Raw genomic sequence first — 18,577 nt, forward strand, 5'->3', positions numbered from 1 at the left:
TAATAACCTTCAATTAGAGCACTCCTGATTTATCTAATCTAAACTTTGAAACAAGCTCTTTTGCAGTGATGACATATTGCCAGATTTAATTTAGTTAAATTAAATCTGCTCGACTCCTTTTTCAGTTTTTTTGTCCTGTCTTTTCTCGCCTTAAAATGATGATTTAGAAAAATCAAGGAGATAAATATTTTTTCAAGGGACTCTATATGGTATTGTGAACTTGTGACATCAGATCTTTAATATATACTTTGCTATTTTGTGATCATAAAGTAATGGATAAAGGTTTTTATTGTACTGCTGGCCTAATGACATCAATATAAGACACTGAATATTATGGCTTCAATGAACCATTGTCATGATTCTCTCTTGGTTCAAAGTTATGGAGATGTTGCAAACCGAATTTTATTGTAATATTCGAGAAACAAGTGCTCTGAGCATTAAAGCTATCAACTTGCTAATTTCATGTCACTTTTGTAATTGTAGTAAGCTGTAATCCATTTCTTTGGGTTCAAAATGAAGCAGCCTGTAAGAATGTACCTCAAAAAGAGAGAGCTCAGCGCTGGCTTACGTTGAAAATAATCCTCGCAATTTGTCAATCTTCTCTCCTTCTGTTCGCCTTCTGGCTGTCCTGACAGTGCAGATAATTCTTCACACAGCTCCGTCTGCAGTTTGAAAGTTTTACATGTGAGATAATGTGAATCCCCTTTCAAAAATATAACAGCTAATATTTATGTTCATATTCAAGTCACACCCAAACAAATGAGCTCAGCGGCCAAGTGACTATCTTGCCAAGTTTCAAGGACAACCCCACAGGAAGCAGATTTAAAAGAAAACGCTCAGATTAAACCATATTCCGGCGCCTGGAGGCTGTGAAAACTAGGAAGGATGGAACATTTTTGGTGTGCTCAAAGAAAAAGCTTCAGGTCAAACACAAACTGTTTGCACTAATCAGCAGTTTAGTTCCCATCATGAAAAACAGATAAAAACTGTATAAACAGAAACTGTGAGCAGCAATCTCTCTTCACCCAGTCGACACATGGCAAAGCCTGGTGCATAATCCCCAAACACAAAGTAATCTGAGTAAAAGTCCATTTGGATTATGAGTTTGAAACAGTCTAATCTGAAACATTTCAACTTATCCCTGGGAGGTACAGCCATAAGGAGTTTGTGAATGCTAGCTGTAGAGGAGTCACCCTGGTTAGTGACAAAATACTTTTGCTCAAGAAAATTGTCACACTTGACAATCATCCTGATATTTATGTTGTTGATAGTCGGAGTCAGACAACCAGATAGTAAAAACTAATCATCAGAAGAAACTCAGTTTGTCACGATGCACAGCCCTGGTTGTGTCTTTCCTTGTGTTTCATGCATTTAACACTTCCTTCATTACATGTGTCCTCGCCCTGATGCTATTAACAAACCGCATACCTGACACAATTACACAATAAAACAAACTACAAAACAGACTGTAATTTGCTACAATTTATCTGAACATCTCTCCATCTTAAAGAGCTTATGTTTTTTCCACTGATATTTGGCATATGGTTCATCAGCTTAGAAGTCCATCACTGTCTATAACAGGACATTCACAGTCTGGCTGCGTGTCATCTAATGCAAACAAAGGAAACCCAAGCTGTAACCTCTGACCAGTCATTTTAATGAAGTAAAAGGATACACAGCTCAAAATTCATGCGCTGCCAGAAAACGTGTGCCTTTTTTTTATGAATCCATTATAATATGGTACCTCCCTGATATTTATGCCCCACCAATTTTCACAGATATGTTTAATTTTATTTCAAAACAGGGATTGCCCATGTTAATGAACAAATATACGTTAATAAATACATCACTGTAAGACAATAGCTGCATAAAAGGCAATCATGTCACCTTCTTGGCAACTTAATGCCATTGTTTTGCATGTTTCCCTTGATATGAACATAATTTCGTCCTGCTGCAGTAAGGCTGTGCATAAATATTATTTTTGTTGACATGATATCTTATCTCTGCACACACTCCACCAGTAATCCCATGCACCTTTGCAGATATGGAGCACAGATTTCCACCAGTCGAGGAATCTCTGCCTTCATGGACACCAGAAAATTCTAGCAACATGAACAAGACTTTTCCCCTTCTGGTGACATGCTTATTCTTATTAAATCTTAGTACTTTTTTATTTGGACATCCCTCCTGTCTCCTCTGGCTGTGTAAAATATAAATGACTTGTCTGACAGGATTCAAAGTTGTGCTAAATGAAAGCAAAAATGTTTTCATGAATACCCACAGGAAACCTCTCTTCAAGCTGTAAGGGTCTCCTCTGATGTACTGTAGAGGAAGATGCTGTGAGGCACTATCTATCTTCCTCTCTGTGCATAAAGATCACATATTTTTAAGTGCTACTGATAAAATTTTTAAGATTTTTCTGATAAAAGGGACATTGCAAGTGCAAATCGTGATCCACCGATGTAGTCAAGTCACATAACTGTACAAGCTTCATGTATTGTAACAGGAAAATCTAAAAGAAAATTATATCAGCATTTTGACACATTATAGCAATCGGTAACTGTACATATTATCCTATTACTTTCTTGTGTAATCTGAGACTAAAGGTTTGCCATGTTATATTTAAATCTATAATTTTTTGTGGTTTCCTCATGCCTGAAACATGGACCAACACATCCACTCTAATTAGAAATCATCTGATAAGGAAATTAGATTTTATGGCGGGTGTATCATTTCTCACTCTATCTTTCTGCTCTTTGTCATGCACCATTAGTTGCATGTTTCAAGACTTGATTTAATACCCTGAGAAGAATAACGACACAGCATCTCCCCCCTGCCTCCACTTCTCAGGTAAGCATGGATATAAAACCACATTGATTTGTCTATTAATGTAAGTAATTTGCATATTCTATTCTATGCAGAGTTACGAGAGAAATGCAGAACAGCTGCAGGTCATCAGCTGCTCTCCAGGAGCCTGTCGTCTTGTTTTTGCAGTGTGAGGAGACGTGGAGGTTGTGAGAGACTGATGCCTAATTAGGATCTGTAATGCATTTAAACATCAAGACAAAGAGTATAGGTCAGGCATATAACAAGAGTTATTTGTGAAATATTTAAATAAATTTCAGGGATATACATCATCCAGTCTGTGTGGAAAAAACAAGTAATTTGAACTCGGAATGACATTCAGATCACTTAGAAAATATCCATAATGTGTGATTCTGTGGAGTGATTGCAGTTATTCTCAAAAGATCACATTTAGTCCCTACATATTCACAAATTAACATTCACCACAGCGATGAGGTAAATTCTGTGTTGATTTTTTTAAAGATTTTGGGGGAAAATGTAACATAGAACCAAGATCAGGAATAAAAGAAAGAAAGTGCTTTCTTATCTTTTTGTAATGGTATGTTACACTGCGTTTCATTAATGATTCTATTAAATATATGAACACGTTCACATTTTAGCTGCGCATCCTAATAAGTGCAGGAATATACTGCCCTCTAGAGGTGACATAACAGGATTGTAGCTGTGAACTTTGTGGGACAAAAAATCTAACTTTTAACATTTTACAAGTACAAAGAGCTGAAACTTTCTATCGTTTTGTATCAAGGCTGGTTTCCAGTTCATTAAAAATAAAAAATAAATCAAAAGATAGCTCTAAGTAGTTGTCAACAACAGTAACGTTTTTGTACTTTTATTTACCAGGTGACAAATACTGGAAAAAAAAGGCAGTGTATTCAATAAAAGTGTTTTCTAGTTCTGAATAATGAAAAAGTAACCAAGATGAGGTTCAGAGCTTTCAGACAGTCATTTTGCACCCCAGACTTTAAACATAAAGAGATACAATTCATTGGCAACAGACCTCTGTCTTTTATTCGGATATTCTAATCATGTGCAAACAGAACCTCTTAGCAGGAAAATAAAGCAAGGAAAATTCCTAATATAAAGAACATAGCCACTACAAGCAAACAGCAGAAAAATATTTAAATTTAGGTGATATATAAAGAAAAACTCTCCCAACAACATACACACATGAATCACACATTACATTATATTTGTGCTTCTTTGTCTTCTTAGTGCGGAAAGGTTTTAGAGGTAAATAAAATTCACATACGCAGGACATTTCTGATTACCCTCTTTCTTTTTTGTGCTTAAGGTAGTTCCAACACGGAGCTTCCTTACGAAACTATCTGTCATTTCATGAAAACACACAGCAGATAAAGTTTTTTACAGACATTGAAGATTTACGTCCAATCAATAATAATTGAAAGTCAACATGCATTTAACTCCTCTCATGTCGTCTTCACTTTAGGTAGTTTCCCTTCTTTCACTACACTGAACAAAAAACATAAGAGAGACAAGAAACCAAAAATAGACCTGAGAGATTTCTGGCTGTATTATGAATGTGTTGCATCACACATAACTTTTGCTTTAGAAAAGACTGCATGTGACACAGCTTTCCTTCTCCACTAGTTATCTTCTGTCTTGTCCTGGCTCTTGTCCCGGGGAACACGGCCCAAGTTAAAAAACTCCTGGTTGGGCCTCATGTCTGTGAAATGGGCGAGTCGGTTGGACATGGCAAAGAAACCAGCGATGGCCGCAATATCCCAGGCGTCCTCGCGGTCAAAGCCGACTTCCTCCAAAGACTGAAAGTGCTTATCTGTGATGGTGTCACAGCGACACACGGCCATCGCAAACTCCAGCATGGCATGCTCCCGAGGTGTGAGCTCCGCAACTTTGTAGTTAGCAACTACCTGAAATGGGACATAAAAAGCTTTTTTTTTTAAAAGTGTTTTCCAAAACTAACAATTAATGTAGAAACTTTTCAGATCTTCTCAACTACCAAAAAGAAACCTCACAGTATATTACTAGGACTTCTGGGGTAGGCCAACATATTATAACACGATATATGGTGGAAGGGAAAGAAACAGATAAATGACTTGCATTTTTCATGAATTTAAAAAATGTGGACCAAGTGTATTTAGAAATTTTAGTTTAAGCAAATCTTTGAAAACCATGTATCACAATTACTTACTACTTTGTTAATTTATCCAAAATTATAATAAAATACTATGAAGTTTATTGTGACATGACAAGATAGGAAGAAATCAAAGTATATCAATATTTTTAGAGCGTTCTATAGTTGCTAAGTTCTTGAGTCACTGGCAGAATTTAGTCATTTCCTTGACTTTTTGTCCTTGACTCCTGATCCAGTTTTTAATTTTATACCTTCTAAGGCTGTAAATCTTTCTTCTGAAAATGTATTATCAGTGGAGAAAGCCTTGTTTTGTTCAATCCCAGCAAAATCTTTTTAGGAACATTCAAACAAAATCAAAAAACCCTGAGATTTTTTATCTTTTTACATGAAACAATGACAAATGGTGTAGTTGAATTCAAAACTAACCCCTGCCTTTTGACTGCTCTAACTATACTTTTATAAAGTACAGCACAAAAGATGATGATACCTGATCAGAAAGAGTAGGGTTCTTCGAGTAGATGCGGTGCAGAGCACTATGGGACACCACACAGTAAAGACATTTGTTATGACTGCTGGTGGCAACCACGATTAGCTCACGGTCTGCCTTAGTTAGCCTGCCTGGAAAAAGAAAAACAGGGACAAAATATATGTGAATAAACCATTAGGCATCATCTGGAGTTATGCAGCACAAACAGTAGCTGTTAAACATTTAATTTTAGATGCTGGATATCTGAAAAGGTGAACTTAATGGAGATCGAACTTTGGGTTTAGACAAGTCACCTTGTGTTATTGTTAGTATTCTATTACCCTAACTCCCTCCCCATTTTATGCATATTATGGTGTTGGTGTCTTGCACAACATTCTGTGATCTGACCAAAAATAATAGGATTGAATGATGTAGTAAGACACCATTTCCAAATTGTGCTATCAAGCTCACCTTAATGTTCACCAATTCCCATTTTCTGACATCTTCCATCTTTCCTACAGTACATTGACAAAGTATATGGCTGCACTGTGTTTTATCTAGTTTCATCTGATTAAAAGGGGCTGGACACATACTGATGCCACACTTAGATTTTTCCTTTTACTTCATATTTATGCTCTACTTTTAAAAAAGAAATCTACAACATAAAATCCTAGCAGGCAAAAGTGGGGGTTACTTGTTGAATTCAAATTAAATATATGACTACTCCTCATGTAGAAAATAAACACCAACCTGTTTCCTTGTTCATCAATTCATTGTAGTATGCGAAGAAAGCTCTGAACTCTGCTGGCCTGTGAGAAAGTACTTTGAAGATATTGGGTAGAAAGCCTCCCTGCAAAAAAAATTTCAAAGGTTAAAAAGTAAAATGGAAGTTAAACGCCTACCAAAACTTTTACTTTCTTGTATTTACCTTCGACTCCACTTCCTCCATTAGCTCCACTATATCATAAGGTAAGTCCTTCTTGTAGGGAATAGGATAGCGGCTGATTTTTTCCGGAGGAGAGTTACTGCTGGACCATCTGCTGCCTGGAACCTTAACAGCAGCAGCCTTTTCCTGCAACAAGCTTCCCGTTCGGAGACACGCCTGTGTGGAGAGAGGCAGCTCAGCAACACAAAACCACCCAAGAGTCAAAAATGTATTCAACTACTTACAAGTTGCATGGACGTAGGAACACGAAGCAACTTCGAGAAGATGTTCCTCGCCATGTTCCGTCAGCTGAAATGATGACTAGATGGGTTATTACTTCTTTTTAAGTAAAAACTCAGTTTGGTTAAAAGGAAGCACAGCTTAGACTTAAACTTATGTCTCAGTGTGGGTTAAAGATGATGTTATACAAAACACCTGTCGCAATGGCGGTAAAAATAACTGTGCCTTTTTTCTAAATGAGTTGTTTTTGCTTCGTTTCTATATCAGATCTTGTGAGGCCAGTCATACCAACCAATCAACGCACAGCACTGAGTCACGCCTGCTGTTTTTAACGCCCCTTGCACTAATTCATTCTCACCCCCAGGTGGCAGGCTATGGCCCGAAGTGACATTACTACTACGGCGCTCATGACTCGTTTGTCATTGACCCGGAAGTGACTTTACTGTAGAGATTTTCCACTCCATTCAGTACTGTTCAGGAGAAGCGGTTCGTCCGATAAAAAGTATTGTTAAAGGCAGACATTAATGCAGACATGTTTTACCATGTAAGTATATCTTTGTTATTCTTCTGATGTAGGTTGGACTGGTTTATTAGTGGTTTGTTTTGCATCGTTTTACGAACGTGGTCATGACGGTTGCATCCTCAAACATCCTCAAACTTAATCTTATTTTTTTTTCTGGTCGCACGTTTTTATTGGTGCTTACAGATTTCTTTGGAACATGAAATCTTACTACACCCGAGGTATTTTGGACCCAACCTGCTGAACACCGTGAAGCAGAAACTTTTTACTGAAGTAGAGGGAACATGTACTGGCAAGTGAGTGAATTCAGATCTTTCCGTAACATTTTACCGCCTAATTTTATCAAGGTATTTCTGGCTATTATCCTGCATTCATGTGTAGCTTTGTGTTGGTCGTTTTAATGTACATAAAATTATATATCTATTTGTTTTTGAATTTTTTTCATTTTTTGATTTAGATATTTTACTAAGTAGTAGCGTATTTTTCGTTATAATGAGTAAATCTGTCGATACATTTTCTAATTCACCAACAAATTTTGAACTTTTTAATGGTCATTTATTGCTCATCTTAAAATAAAATGTAAACAAATATCACTTTATGGTATGAATTATGTATAAAAATTGCTATCTCCCGAAAGATAAGTGAATAAAGACTATTATTGTATTTATGTTTATTTAGAAATAAACAAGAATAAATATTAAATTGTTCCGTCATTGTCATTAGTGGAACTCAATTTGGTTATTAAGCAAGTTTAATGTAAGTTTTTTTGATCAGCTGCAAGTCTGCACATACACAGACACAAAATCACTCAACAAAATGTCGGTCTAAATCTTTCCTAAAATATTTATTCAATGTAAAACATAGCATAGAGACAATGTTTCTGACTACATAGTGCAGACACATAAGCAGGTATTGACGATTGATGTAATATGTTGCTGACTGAAATAATGTTGATAATATTGACAACAAGTGATAGCTGTGATTGCATTTATAAGCTGTACATGTGTTTTGTTTTGTTTTTTCTCGTTGTGTCTTCCAGGTATGGCTTTGTCATTGCAGTCACCACTATTGACAACATCGGGGCGGGTGTAATCCAGCCAAGCAGAGGCTTTGTTCTCTATCCTGTGAAGTACAAGGCCATTGTCTTCCGTCCGTTCAAAGGAGAAGTGGTGGATGCTGTGGTCACTCAGGTTAACAAGGTGAGGTTTAGTCTAGGTTAATGTCCCAATTTTATTCTTTTTAGTTAAAATATTAAATAGATATGATACAGTAGGAGTTGGGCAAAAAATATAATATATGCGAGTCAATATTCAAAAACTAGAAGAAAAAAACCAGAAAAACAAAAAAATTTACTTCATCCCGATGGCACAAAAATAATAGTTAGAAAATTAATCACCATAAAGGCGCAACACATTTAATTTGTTAATGTTGGACTATTATTCAAGTGGAAAATGTATTACTCTGTACCTATGACAATTTATTTTTGGAGCATTTTGTGATTCCTGATCTTTATATTTTTGTCAGATTTGTCTCTATTTAGAAGTCATTAAATGACGCTTGGCAGGATAATGTATAGTTTATTCTTTACTCTAAGAATCCACATGTCTTTAACTGAAATCCTTGGGACAAATTTGAACTTGAGATGCTGTTTTTATATGAAGCAACATATTAAAACTATTTTAAAAGGAAGTGCCCTTTTTCGTCTGGCTCCAACCACACAGAAACCACTGAAAAGTTTCCTGTAGTAGCTTGCAGACACATTTTGAACTCTTACAGTACCAAGTATCTCAAAACAGTGATTCCCACTGAAATATCAGTGGCATCTTTAAATCCTCCTTTTTTGTTTTGCTAATTTAACTGGTCATAAATAATAGTATATTGTTTCTGACAGACAAAAATAATGGTTGGTAATGTTTTTTCATCTGTAATATGAGGTTCTAAGTCAATGTCGGATGTTACTACTACTTCTCCATCTCTACTTTTGGTGTTTACTCTTATTAGCCTTCCTTTAAATGACAAGTGTTTCTGTTTATTGCAGGTTGGGCTATTCACAGAAATTGGTCCCATGTCTTGCTTCATCTCTCGCCATGTAAGTCAGTTTTAACCTGTTGTACTTAATTTATTGCTTTACATGCTAATTTAGAGTTTGTATTGTTTGGTAGATGTATGTAATATAAATTTCTCTTTTGCAGTCCATTCCTTCGGAAATGGAGTTTGACCCCAATTCTAATCCCCCTTGCTATAAGACTGTTGATGAGGTGGGAATATTTTTAAATTTTATTGCTTTTTCTGAATCCCTTTTCTTTATTTTAAAAAGTTTTCTTGGTTTTTTTTTTATAGCAATTACATAAAAAGTAATAAAATTAAGTAGAAAAAAGATAATTCTGCTTTTAAATATCTGGTGTTATTTTGTTCTTTGACACAGCTACTGTAATCTCTTCTTTCAAAGGACATTGTAATTCAGCAAGATGATGAGATCCGGCTGAAGATTGTGGGTACAAGGGTTGACAAGAATGACATTGTAAGTGTTTTTTTTTTTTTTTTTATGAAACTGTGGTTGGACTTGAGAATTTTACCTTTTATTTCATGATAAAGTAACATTTGTATTAACAATTTATCCATGTATTCTTTAGCTTTTAATTTTTACAGCTCAGTGTGGCTGCTGTAGTACAAGGTCAATTTGTTGTGCATCCATATAGTTGTATGATGTAAAGCACTTTGAAATGCCTTGCTGCTGAAATGTGCTATACAAATAAAATTTGATTGATTGATATAGTTAATATTATTCTGTGCAAGAAGTTTGTTAAAGGCCTATTTAGGTTCAATGAGAGAAATATTAGATTGCCAAGCTGTTCAGCTGCTGCCCTGTCATTTCCCATTATTGTCATTAGACATATTTAGCTTTTTGGCATTTATGAAAAATCAAACAAGAAATGTCATGCGGTCCTGCTTCAGTTTTACTGATGCTTAAATATACCTTTGTTTTTCAGTTTGCAATTGGATCTCTCATGGATGACTACCTGGGTGAGTGTTTTGATGAGACCTGTTGTCGGTGTGCTCATTAGTGTGCACACAATAAATGCATTTGGATTAAACATATGTCTTATTTTGTATATGTTGATTTTTTTCAAGCTACTGTTATTTGGTTTTCAAACCATTATTTTAAGAAAGGTTCTGTACTTGAAATGGTTTTTACTTCCTTCTCAGGTCTTGTGAGCTGATTACAACTTCAGAGTGGTGTGTCACATGGAGATTTTTCTGCATCGATCTTCTTTTGTATATACTTATTTTTACTTTTATATGTATGGTGACAGCTGTTGAAGCACCCTAATCAGTTTTTTTTTTTGCTGTTCTTTGCATCCTATATTTGGTGTTTATTACAAGTCATGTAAGAACTCAATCAAATACTGCTGTCAAGAATAACACATCTTGTCAATTAATGTTAGAGTAGCCTACTTTATTTCATGTAGAAATTATATTATTTTATTTTTTTTGTATGTGGACTGTAATAAAGTATTTTATTCATTCTTATATCTTTGTATAATTGTCTGCATATCACTATATTAGTTTTTTTTTTTTAAATAACTATTTTGATGGAGTTATCCCATGTTAAGTTACGTTTGTAAACGTGGCAAACTTTAAAGATAGGACTTTCAATTCAATGCTGTGACATGGCTCGATATGTGAACGCGGAATTTTCAGGGGCGCGCACGTCTCGCGTCCGTAAATACGTGGGTGGAGCGCGCCGGCGTTCTTTCTTTCTCTCGTCCTGAAGATGGCGGCAGGGGTGAGTAAGATGGAGAGCTGTTAGCAATGGAGCTTGCTTTAAAATTCACTGTCACAATCAGACCAAAATCAGAGCCATCGACGCGTTTACAGCGCATGTTTTTAAGATAACAACGTTACGCCGCTGTTTGCTTGGTGATGGGTGTTCTATTTCCAAAGAATTTAATACAGTTTTCTGTATGTGGCTAGCTTTTGCTACCCCAACGAAGCATTGAAAGTGCTGGCCCTGGGTTATGCCACGTTACCTTAACTGCTCGAGATCCTTTGAGTCGCGTTTGTTGGTTTACGGGTAATTTATTTAATTTTCGTACAGAAACTGTATCCAGTGCTATGTTTGGCCTGTGAATTTTGTGAACTGGGAGATTAGCTTTTATGGGGGAATGTATGTAGGTAGATAACGTTTAAATTATGCTATAATCCTCTTGAACATGGATAGTTGATCTATGCTTTTTAATACACTCACTGCCGGTTTTCATTTTAGCATCTAAAAATCTGTTTTCTATTTGAAATGCGTTTCTTTGCGTTGTCATCTTTAAATGAATGATGAGCTCACAGAGCGGATGCCTTCATTCATTGAGTGAAGGCACCAATAGCTTAGTTTCTGATCACCGCTTGGTTTTTGGTTGACAATTTGAGCGTCTTCGCTAAAGCTTCTAATCAGTGAATTTTAAATGCTGAAGCATAATAGAGCCCAACAACATATTGTTTTCAATGGAAATGCTGCAAAAGCTAAATTATTTTCTAGGAGAAATAAATCTTAATGTTTCTTTTAAATTCTGTGTAAATAAATGTTCTGGTATCTTTGTGTTTTTCTTTTTAGACTCTGTACACATACCCAGACAACTGGAGGGCATTCAAGGCCCAGATTGCTGCCCAGTACAGCGGCGCTCGCCTCAAGGTGGCCAGCAACCCTCCTGCCTTCACCTTTGGGCAGACAAACCGTTCCCCTGCCTTCATCAACAACTTCCCTTTAGGCAAGGTGAGTAAAACCGGTTAGCAGAAAAAATTGGGCTGATGCCTTTTCATCTTTCATGTCGACGTGACCTCTGGTGTTTAAACATGTCACACACAATGTCTTCTTGACATTTCATTAACTGCATGGCCATACTTTTGCTGATGAAATCGTTGAAATTGGGTGAGGCGTGCTGTCCCCGTAATAATCTTGACTACAGTTGTGATGTATAACATGTTCAAAACCATTTGATTTTCAAAAATGAATCGTCTCCATCTTTAGGTACCTGCCTACCAGGGTGATGACGGCTTCTGTCTGTTTGAGAGTAATGCCATTGCTCACTACTGTAAGTGTCATGCTTTTAACTTGGATTTAAATATTGTTATATGCACTGAAACCTTGCGAAAAGAATTTCTTAAGTATTTCTAGTTTGCATTAATAAAATTTGAAACGGTATTCACTTTGGAGCTAAAGTAGAGCCAAGGAAGAAATACGGCAAACGTGGCTCCACAATATTGGGAAGACATGAAATTGACCATTTGTAGATATTATTAACCACAACTTTTACTTTTTATGATCATAATGTCTCTAACCGCTCTACACCAAGCTTTACTTTGCCTCTAAATCAAGTTGTGTGTTCTATATGTTTAAACTTAACAGCCCTACATTAAGGAGCTCATGCTTTGAAAGACCACAAATAGACAAAGTAATATTTAAAATAATTCATGAGTCTGTCTTAAGTTGAACATGGTTGTTTTGCCGTGTCCCTGCAGTGAGCAATGATGCCCTCCGCGGCGCCACTCCTCAGGCTGCTGCCCAGGTTCTGCAGTGGGTGAGCTTTGCTGATTCAGAGATCATCCCTCCAGCCAGTGCGTGGGTCTTCCCCACTCTAGGAATCATGCAGTTCAACAAGCAGGTACGCAGCTCAACATTAAGCTGGTCAAAGAAGTGACCTAGTTGTCTGTTGGTACCTAGTAGGTGTAGAACCTTGTGGTCATGCAGAGTAAATGTTTCGTACGTGTGTTCAGGCCACAGAGCAGGCCAAGGAGGACATAAAGAAGATCCTGACGGTGCTGAACCAACACCTGACCACTCGCACTTTCCTTGTGGGAGAGAGAGTGAGCCTGGCGGACATTACTGTGGCCTGCTCCATGGTTTGGCTCTTCAAGCAGGTTTGATATACACACGGATTTCCATAAGTACACACTAGGGTCGTCGCCATTTCTTACTACCCCGATTGATCCGATTTAATGGTGCATGTGCTCTGCAGGTGTTGGAGCCATCCTTCCGTCAGCCTTACCCCAACGTGACCCGCTGGTTTGTCACCTGCGTCAACCAGCCTCAGTTCAAGGCTGTTCTCGGAGAAGTCAAGCTGTGTGAAAAGATGGCCCAGTTTGATGGTGAGTTAGCAAAGAGAGAAGACGGGATCCTCAGAAAAAGCAATGAGAAACCATTTGTTAAATTCATCATTTGTTTAACTGTCTGGAGATTTTGATTCATGCTCCATGTAAATCAAACATATCTGCAAACACAAGCACTCTGGAAAATGCATTAATACTTTTAAAAAAATTTCAAGGTTCATCTACAGTCAGCCAGAGAATAGTTTTTTGTTTTTTTTTCTTAAACGGGACTTGGGAGCTATTTTTCTCTTCTTCTAGCCAAGAAGTTTGCTGAGATGCAGCCCAAGAAAGAAGCCCCAGCCAAAAAAGAAAAGGCTGGAAAAGAGGCAGCCAAACCCCAGGAGAAGAAAGAAAAGAAAAAGGAGGAGAAGAAGCCTGCTCCAGAAGAAGAAATGGACGACTGTGATGCTGTTTTGGCTGCCGAACCCAAAGCCAAGGACCCCTTCGCACACCTGCCAAAGAGGTAGATATCCAGGGAAACGCCTCAGTCGACACGTAAAATGGGGATTTTGTTACAGCTGACCGCAGTCGGAATGTTTGCTGGCAAACTGAAGGTTTAATCACGGTGTTTAACTTATAAAGTGAAGTCAGGACTTGGGCAAGAAGTTGTAGTGGTTCATGGAAGTAAGAGTAATTAATCCAGATGGGGAAAATGGCTGCTCCCCTGTCATTGGGCAAGGCAGTGTCCTGCCATGACACCCGAGTCTTAATCTGACAGGGGGAGATAAAGTAAAGACCACATTCATCCCAGTCACCTCTGATCAGTGAGGTAAAGGCTGGTTCATGCTGTGGTCACAATGACCTTGAATCTCAATTTCAACTTTATTGTAAACATGGACAATAAGAGTGCTGTGTGTTGTTGTTTTACAACCAGCAAACATTTCCCAATGTCTGTCGAACATAAAAAAAACAAACTCTGGGTCAAGTTTAGTTACAGTTTAGTTTCTAACAAAAACCTCTGTGTTTAACACATTTATTTAAATAGTGTTTGCTGATGCAGTAAAATACAAGAGGATTTAGAAAAGACAATAAAATGTCTTCAGTGGATTTAAAATGTTTAGGGACAGATTATTCCACTGTCCCAGAGAAGTTAGCTTGACTTAAGCTTAGATCTTGGAGTTGAAAAGAGCAGCTTTGACTGAACTTTTTTCTGCTACTGTTGATTTAAAAAAAATCATCATTTTCTCCAGTTGTGTGCACTGAAAGCACACTTAATTTCTGTTTTTCTTGCAGCGCATTTGTCATGGACGAATTCAAGAGGAAGTATTCCAACGAGGACACCATGACAGTAGCGCTTCCTCACTTCTGGGAGAACTTTGACAGAGAGGGCTACTCAATCTGGTACGCTCAGTACAAATACCCAGAGGAACTGACGCTCACCTTCAAGAGCTGCAACCTTATCACAGGTGAGACTCAGCAGGAGTGGCTCATTTCAAAGGATTGTTTTTGAAAGCTTGCCATCTCATTTGAAAGAACACTTTTTTTTTTTGACTTTGTAAATAACTGCTGTGAATGTAAGAGTCTACAAGTTATACATATTGGATTTTATGATTTTTTTTTTTTCCCCAGTTTTTTCATATCCTTAATTTTTAAATGTAGTTTTAGCAATGACTGTGTTATGGTTATGTTTGCAGCAAAGTCCTGTTAAACCACTGGATTGTTTTGTTTTTTTCTACTGGTCTCATTGAATTAGAAGTACAATATAATTTATTTGAGATGTTCCTGAAAAACCATGGAACTAAGTGATTTTGGGTTTTTTTCTTTCCCCCATTCAGTTTTTAAATTTAAAATGCCCATTCACTGCCTTCAGAATGCTGTGCAATAAGTTCTAGACTGCAGCTTTCTACAAGCTTCCAGATTGATTGTTTTGCAGTGATCAACCATGATAAAGAAAACCTGACATTTAGTATAATGACTTTTTGAAGAAAGCTTTTAAAGAAGATTCCCATGATGGAATTTTAGATTGTGCCGTTCATCCGAGGTGGTTTTGAGTTTTTGCACAGTCGTCATCTGGCCTACATATCTGAAACAAACGGGACAAGGATAAATAGTTGCAGGAATCCAGATGCGAAATGAACAGAAACTTCAGTAATGGGAGCTAAACGTTTCCCCACCCCTGTCATTGGGCAAGGCAGTGCCCTGTCATGGCACCAAGTCTTAATCTGACAGGGGAATATAAAATAAAGACCATATTCATCCCAGTCGACTCTGATCAGTGAGTGAAAGGCTGGTTCATGCTCTGGTCACAGCAAACCACACCTTACACTGCGTTCTATAGGGATTAACAAAGATGCTTTAGTTGTAACCAAATCTAGGCTGGTACAAGTTTAACTGGATTGGATTTTCCAACTAGTAGTCAGTCTTGTTCCTTTTGGTCTTTCATCAGGCAGATGGACAGATTTCGTCTCTTTGTGGCAAAGACTGGGAATCAGTGTTGTGGTAAAACACCTTGCATGTTATAAATGCCTCTCTGGCTTTTCCAGGCATGTTCCAACGCCTGGACAAACTGAGGAAGAACGCCTTTGCCAGCGTCATCTTGTTCGGCACCAACAACGACAGCAGTATCTCTGGGATCTGGGTCTTCAGAGGCCAGGAGCTGGCCTTCACTGTAAGTACAATAAACATCAACTTTCATTTCATAATGCTTCAGTTAGTCAACAAAAACTTGACTTTTTACCATTTATCTCAGCTTATCAATCTCGTCTTGGCTACTGATTTTTGTTGCTCTTTAGTTTTAATGCTTAACTTGGTAATGCAATGTTGAGCTTGTTTGGAATGGAAATTTTCCAAACGTGTAAATAAAAAAAAAAAAAACAACAAAACAAAAATGCTTGATAACCACAAAAGCTTATGAACAGAGGAAAATACCACAGATCTTTGGTGAAATCAGACTTTTCAAAAGTAACTTGAATAAATACTCAAGGGCACATTATAAACTCATACTTAATGTAATAAAATACTCATATTCTCTACTGTGCTTCCCTGTAAATGTCACATTTAGTTGGGTTTTTTTTTAAATTCCCCTGTCATTGGGCAAGACAGTGTCCTGTCATGGCACCAAGTCTTAATCTGACAGGGGAAGATAAAATAAAGACCATATTCATCCCAGTCGACTCTGATCAGTGAGTGAAAGGCTGGTTCATGCTCTGGTCACATCCTCTAACCAATAGGAGGTTGTTGTTTTTTTTTCATGTTAAATCGTTATAGAAATGACATCAATGATAGAACACCTTATTTGACTGCAGGCCATTTACTATCAATATGGGATCTTCCATTTAAAACAAAATTCATTCTTTCCAAAAGTTAAATTTCTTTGTCCAAAGAATAGGAGTGAAATGTTAGCTTTTTAAAAAGTGCTATTTTGGATGCATGTAAATGGTTATATCCTGGGTAGAAATGGTTTGAATTGTAAAGGTGGTTTGACCCCTGAGTGGACATATGCTTTCATCTTAGCCAGCTTCTGCTTGACTGAAGTTTAAAGTTGTAAACAGTTTAGAAATGGACTTTAGAGTTAATGAAATGTCACCACTTTAGTTTAAAAAACCCTTTCAACAGTTTTTATACCTAAATATTCTTTTCTATCTTCCTTATTGTCACTAATAAAACTCATTGATACACCAAAATTTATTACACAAAGATTTTTTTTATTTATAATGTATAACATAATATAACCTTGCTCAAAATAATTTAATCTGTCCAAATTTGAATCGTTAGTCTTAAAGCCTGATCATTGCGTCTCTTGTGGCACCGCAGCAGTTTCCTTTTGCCCATCGTTGTTTTTGCCTAGACTGTGTACCAATTGTGTTGGACTGCAAACGTTTTTCAACCCGTTTTTATTTTAAATGTTTCATACGTGAATATAAAGTGGTTTTGCGTTTCGTTTTTCAGAAAAGCTTTTCTTGTACAACCCAAGAATTCCTCTCTTTAACTTCTTTTCCTTTTTGTTTTTCTCTTAGCTGTGTCCAGACTGGCAAATTGACTATGAATCATACGATTGGAGGAAGTTGGATGCCGAAAGTGAGGAGTGTAAGACCATGGTTAAGGAGTACTTTGCCTGGGAAGGAGATTTCAAGCATGTGGGTAAAGCTTTCAACCAGGGCAAGATCTTCAAGTAAAAGGACATGGAGGCAGTGGAACTGAAGCACTTTGTGCTCCTGCTCTCAACACTTAAAAATAATGGACTTTCAGCCACATGTGCTTACTTTGCTGCAAAACGACAGTGTTTGAAGACGAGTGAATTCTCAATGGCCCCCAAACTGGTTTTTCTGTTGTTTTGACTTGCAAAATAAAACATTTTCCTCGACGTCGTGGAGAATTTGAATTCTGTGATTTACAACTTCACCACTAAAATTAGAATTTTTGGTTTGGTGTTTACATTTTGATACATTTTAGATGAGGGTTTTAATTAATCCATAAACATACTTGTGCAGTGATCTATTACCCATGTTAAAAAAATTATTGGGATATTACTTCATTGATTTAGGAATATTTAGAGCTGTGAAGCTCAAACGATGAAAATTTTTCAGTAACACTAATGCTTTAACTTTTGTTTGTTGCAATTTCTATTGAGTATTGGCCACTATGAAGAGGGATTAAAAAAAATGCTGTTATTGTGTAATTATCTGAAAATTCTTGCAGTTTTATCTCTGGAGTGCAGAGCATACTTGAGGCCTTTATTTTAACCAATCTTTCCTTAAAAGGATAAACATTTTTTTATTTTTTCTTAAATTCTAGTTGGTCAGGTTGAGCCCACATGAACCTGTTGTGGAAAAATTCTTTAACAAAAGGTAGAGCAACTTAACAAATGAAAGATCAATATTAGTCTTATAAAAGGCTTTATTTGAAGGCTCTGACTCTGGACGTCAGAGAAGAAGAGCCCCAGAATGAAGTTGTACATAATCCTTCACAGTGAACCACACGCACACACAAATCTAGGAAAGAAAAGAAAAGAATGAAGCGGATAAACTCGGCCTGTCAGTGACAGAAAACCCGAATAGAAACACAAAAATATAAACTGGCACCTCCTTGAACCATTCTTGCTGTCTGTGGTTTTCATTCTTGTTGATTGACCCTTTAGTCCACTTGCTTCTTGCACTATGTGCTAAACTTACAACAGAAATAAGACGGGTCTATAAAAATGCAGAAATATGTATAATTTTGCCACTTCAAGGTATTTACTGAATCAGGATCTCAGAGCAGCAAAGTTTCTTCAAAGAAAAGCATCATGGTGCCAAGAAACTTAAGGTGGAAAGGTATTTTATTTACTCATTAATTTGAAAACCAAATTTAAGACCTACAGAGTTGGTCACC

At 37.0% G+C, this 18,577-nt stretch overlaps 3 protein-coding genes across 3 annotated transcripts; 2 read left to right on the top strand and 1 right to left on the bottom strand.

The window, feature by feature from the left end:
* Nucleotides 1–3,850: 3,850 nt before the first annotated feature.
* On the bottom strand, nucleotides 3,851–6,955 carry si:ch211-175m2.5 (uncharacterized protein LOC568697 homolog). The gene is made up of 5 exons (XM_044126897.1): nucleotides 6,615–6,955; nucleotides 6,373–6,546; nucleotides 6,195–6,294; nucleotides 5,466–5,596; nucleotides 3,851–4,754 (listed from the first exon to the last, which is right to left on the bottom strand). The coding sequence occupies exons 1-5, from the start codon at nucleotides 6,666–6,668 to the stop codon at nucleotides 4,470–4,472; spliced, it is 744 nt and encodes a 247-aa protein (XP_043982832.1). The 5' UTR covers nucleotides 6,669–6,955; the 3' UTR covers nucleotides 3,851–4,469.
* A 15-nt stretch (nucleotides 6,956–6,970) lies between these two features.
* Nucleotides 6,971–10,660, top strand: polr2g (RNA polymerase II subunit G). The gene is made up of 8 exons (XM_044126898.1): nucleotides 6,971–7,153; nucleotides 7,316–7,425; nucleotides 8,169–8,328; nucleotides 9,168–9,218; nucleotides 9,322–9,387; nucleotides 9,579–9,650; nucleotides 10,120–10,153; nucleotides 10,337–10,660. Exons 1-8 carry the CDS (start codon nucleotides 7,142–7,144, stop codon nucleotides 10,348–10,350), a joined length of 519 nt encoding a protein of 172 aa, XP_043982833.1. The 5' UTR covers nucleotides 6,971–7,141; the 3' UTR covers nucleotides 10,351–10,660.
* Nucleotides 10,661–10,818: 158 nt separating this feature from the next.
* On the top strand, nucleotides 10,819–17,570 carry eef1g (eukaryotic translation elongation factor 1 gamma). The gene is made up of 10 exons (XM_044126896.1): nucleotides 10,819–10,916; nucleotides 11,736–11,894; nucleotides 12,150–12,213; nucleotides 12,641–12,783; nucleotides 12,896–13,039; nucleotides 13,138–13,267; nucleotides 13,526–13,730; nucleotides 14,501–14,673; nucleotides 15,751–15,875; nucleotides 17,224–17,570. The coding sequence occupies exons 1-10, from the start codon at nucleotides 10,905–10,907 to the stop codon at nucleotides 17,380–17,382; spliced, it is 1,314 nt and encodes a 437-aa protein (XP_043982831.1). The 5' UTR covers nucleotides 10,819–10,904; the 3' UTR covers nucleotides 17,383–17,570.
* The last annotated feature ends 1,007 nt before the right edge of the window (nucleotides 17,571–18,577 follow it).

The sequence above is a fragment of the Gambusia affinis genome, linkage group LG09 (genome assembly GCF_019740435.1).
Source record: "Gambusia affinis linkage group LG09, SWU_Gaff_1.0, whole genome shotgun sequence".
In the NCBI taxonomy this organism is placed as follows: Eukaryota; Metazoa; Chordata; class Actinopteri; order Cyprinodontiformes; family Poeciliidae; genus Gambusia; species Gambusia affinis.

Excerpts from the sequence above, each read along its gene's own strand:
- eef1g (XM_044126896.1), top strand. Across the intron at positions 12,784-12,895 it reads TCATGCAGTTCAACAAGCAG|GCCACAGAGCAGGCCAAGGA; the intron begins GTACGCAGCTCA and ends ACGTGTGTTCAG. Across the intron at positions 13,731-14,500 it reads TTCGCACACCTGCCAAAGAG|CGCATTTGTCATGGACGAAT; the intron begins GTAGATATCCAG and ends TTTTTCTTGCAG.
- polr2g (XM_044126898.1), top strand. Across the intron at positions 7,426-8,168 it reads GAGGGAACATGTACTGGCAA|GTATGGCTTTGTCATTGCAG; the intron begins GTGAGTGAATTC and ends TGTGTCTTCCAG. Across the intron at positions 9,651-10,119 it reads GGGTTGACAAGAATGACATT|TTTGCAATTGGATCTCTCAT; the intron begins GTAAGTGTTTTT and ends TTTGTTTTTCAG.
- si:ch211-175m2.5 (XM_044126897.1), bottom strand. The coding sequence starts at position 6,668 with ATGGCGAGGAACATCTTCTCGAAGTTGCTTCGTGTTCCTACGTCCATG. Across the intron at positions 6,547-6,614 it reads TTCCTACGTCCATGCAACTT|GCGTGTCTCCGAACGGGAAG; the intron begins GTAAGTAGTTGA and ends CTCTCCACACAG. Across the intron at positions 6,295-6,372 it reads TGGAGGAAGTGGAGTCGAAG|GGAGGCTTTCTACCCAATAT; the intron begins GTAAATACAAGA and ends TTTTTTTTGCAG.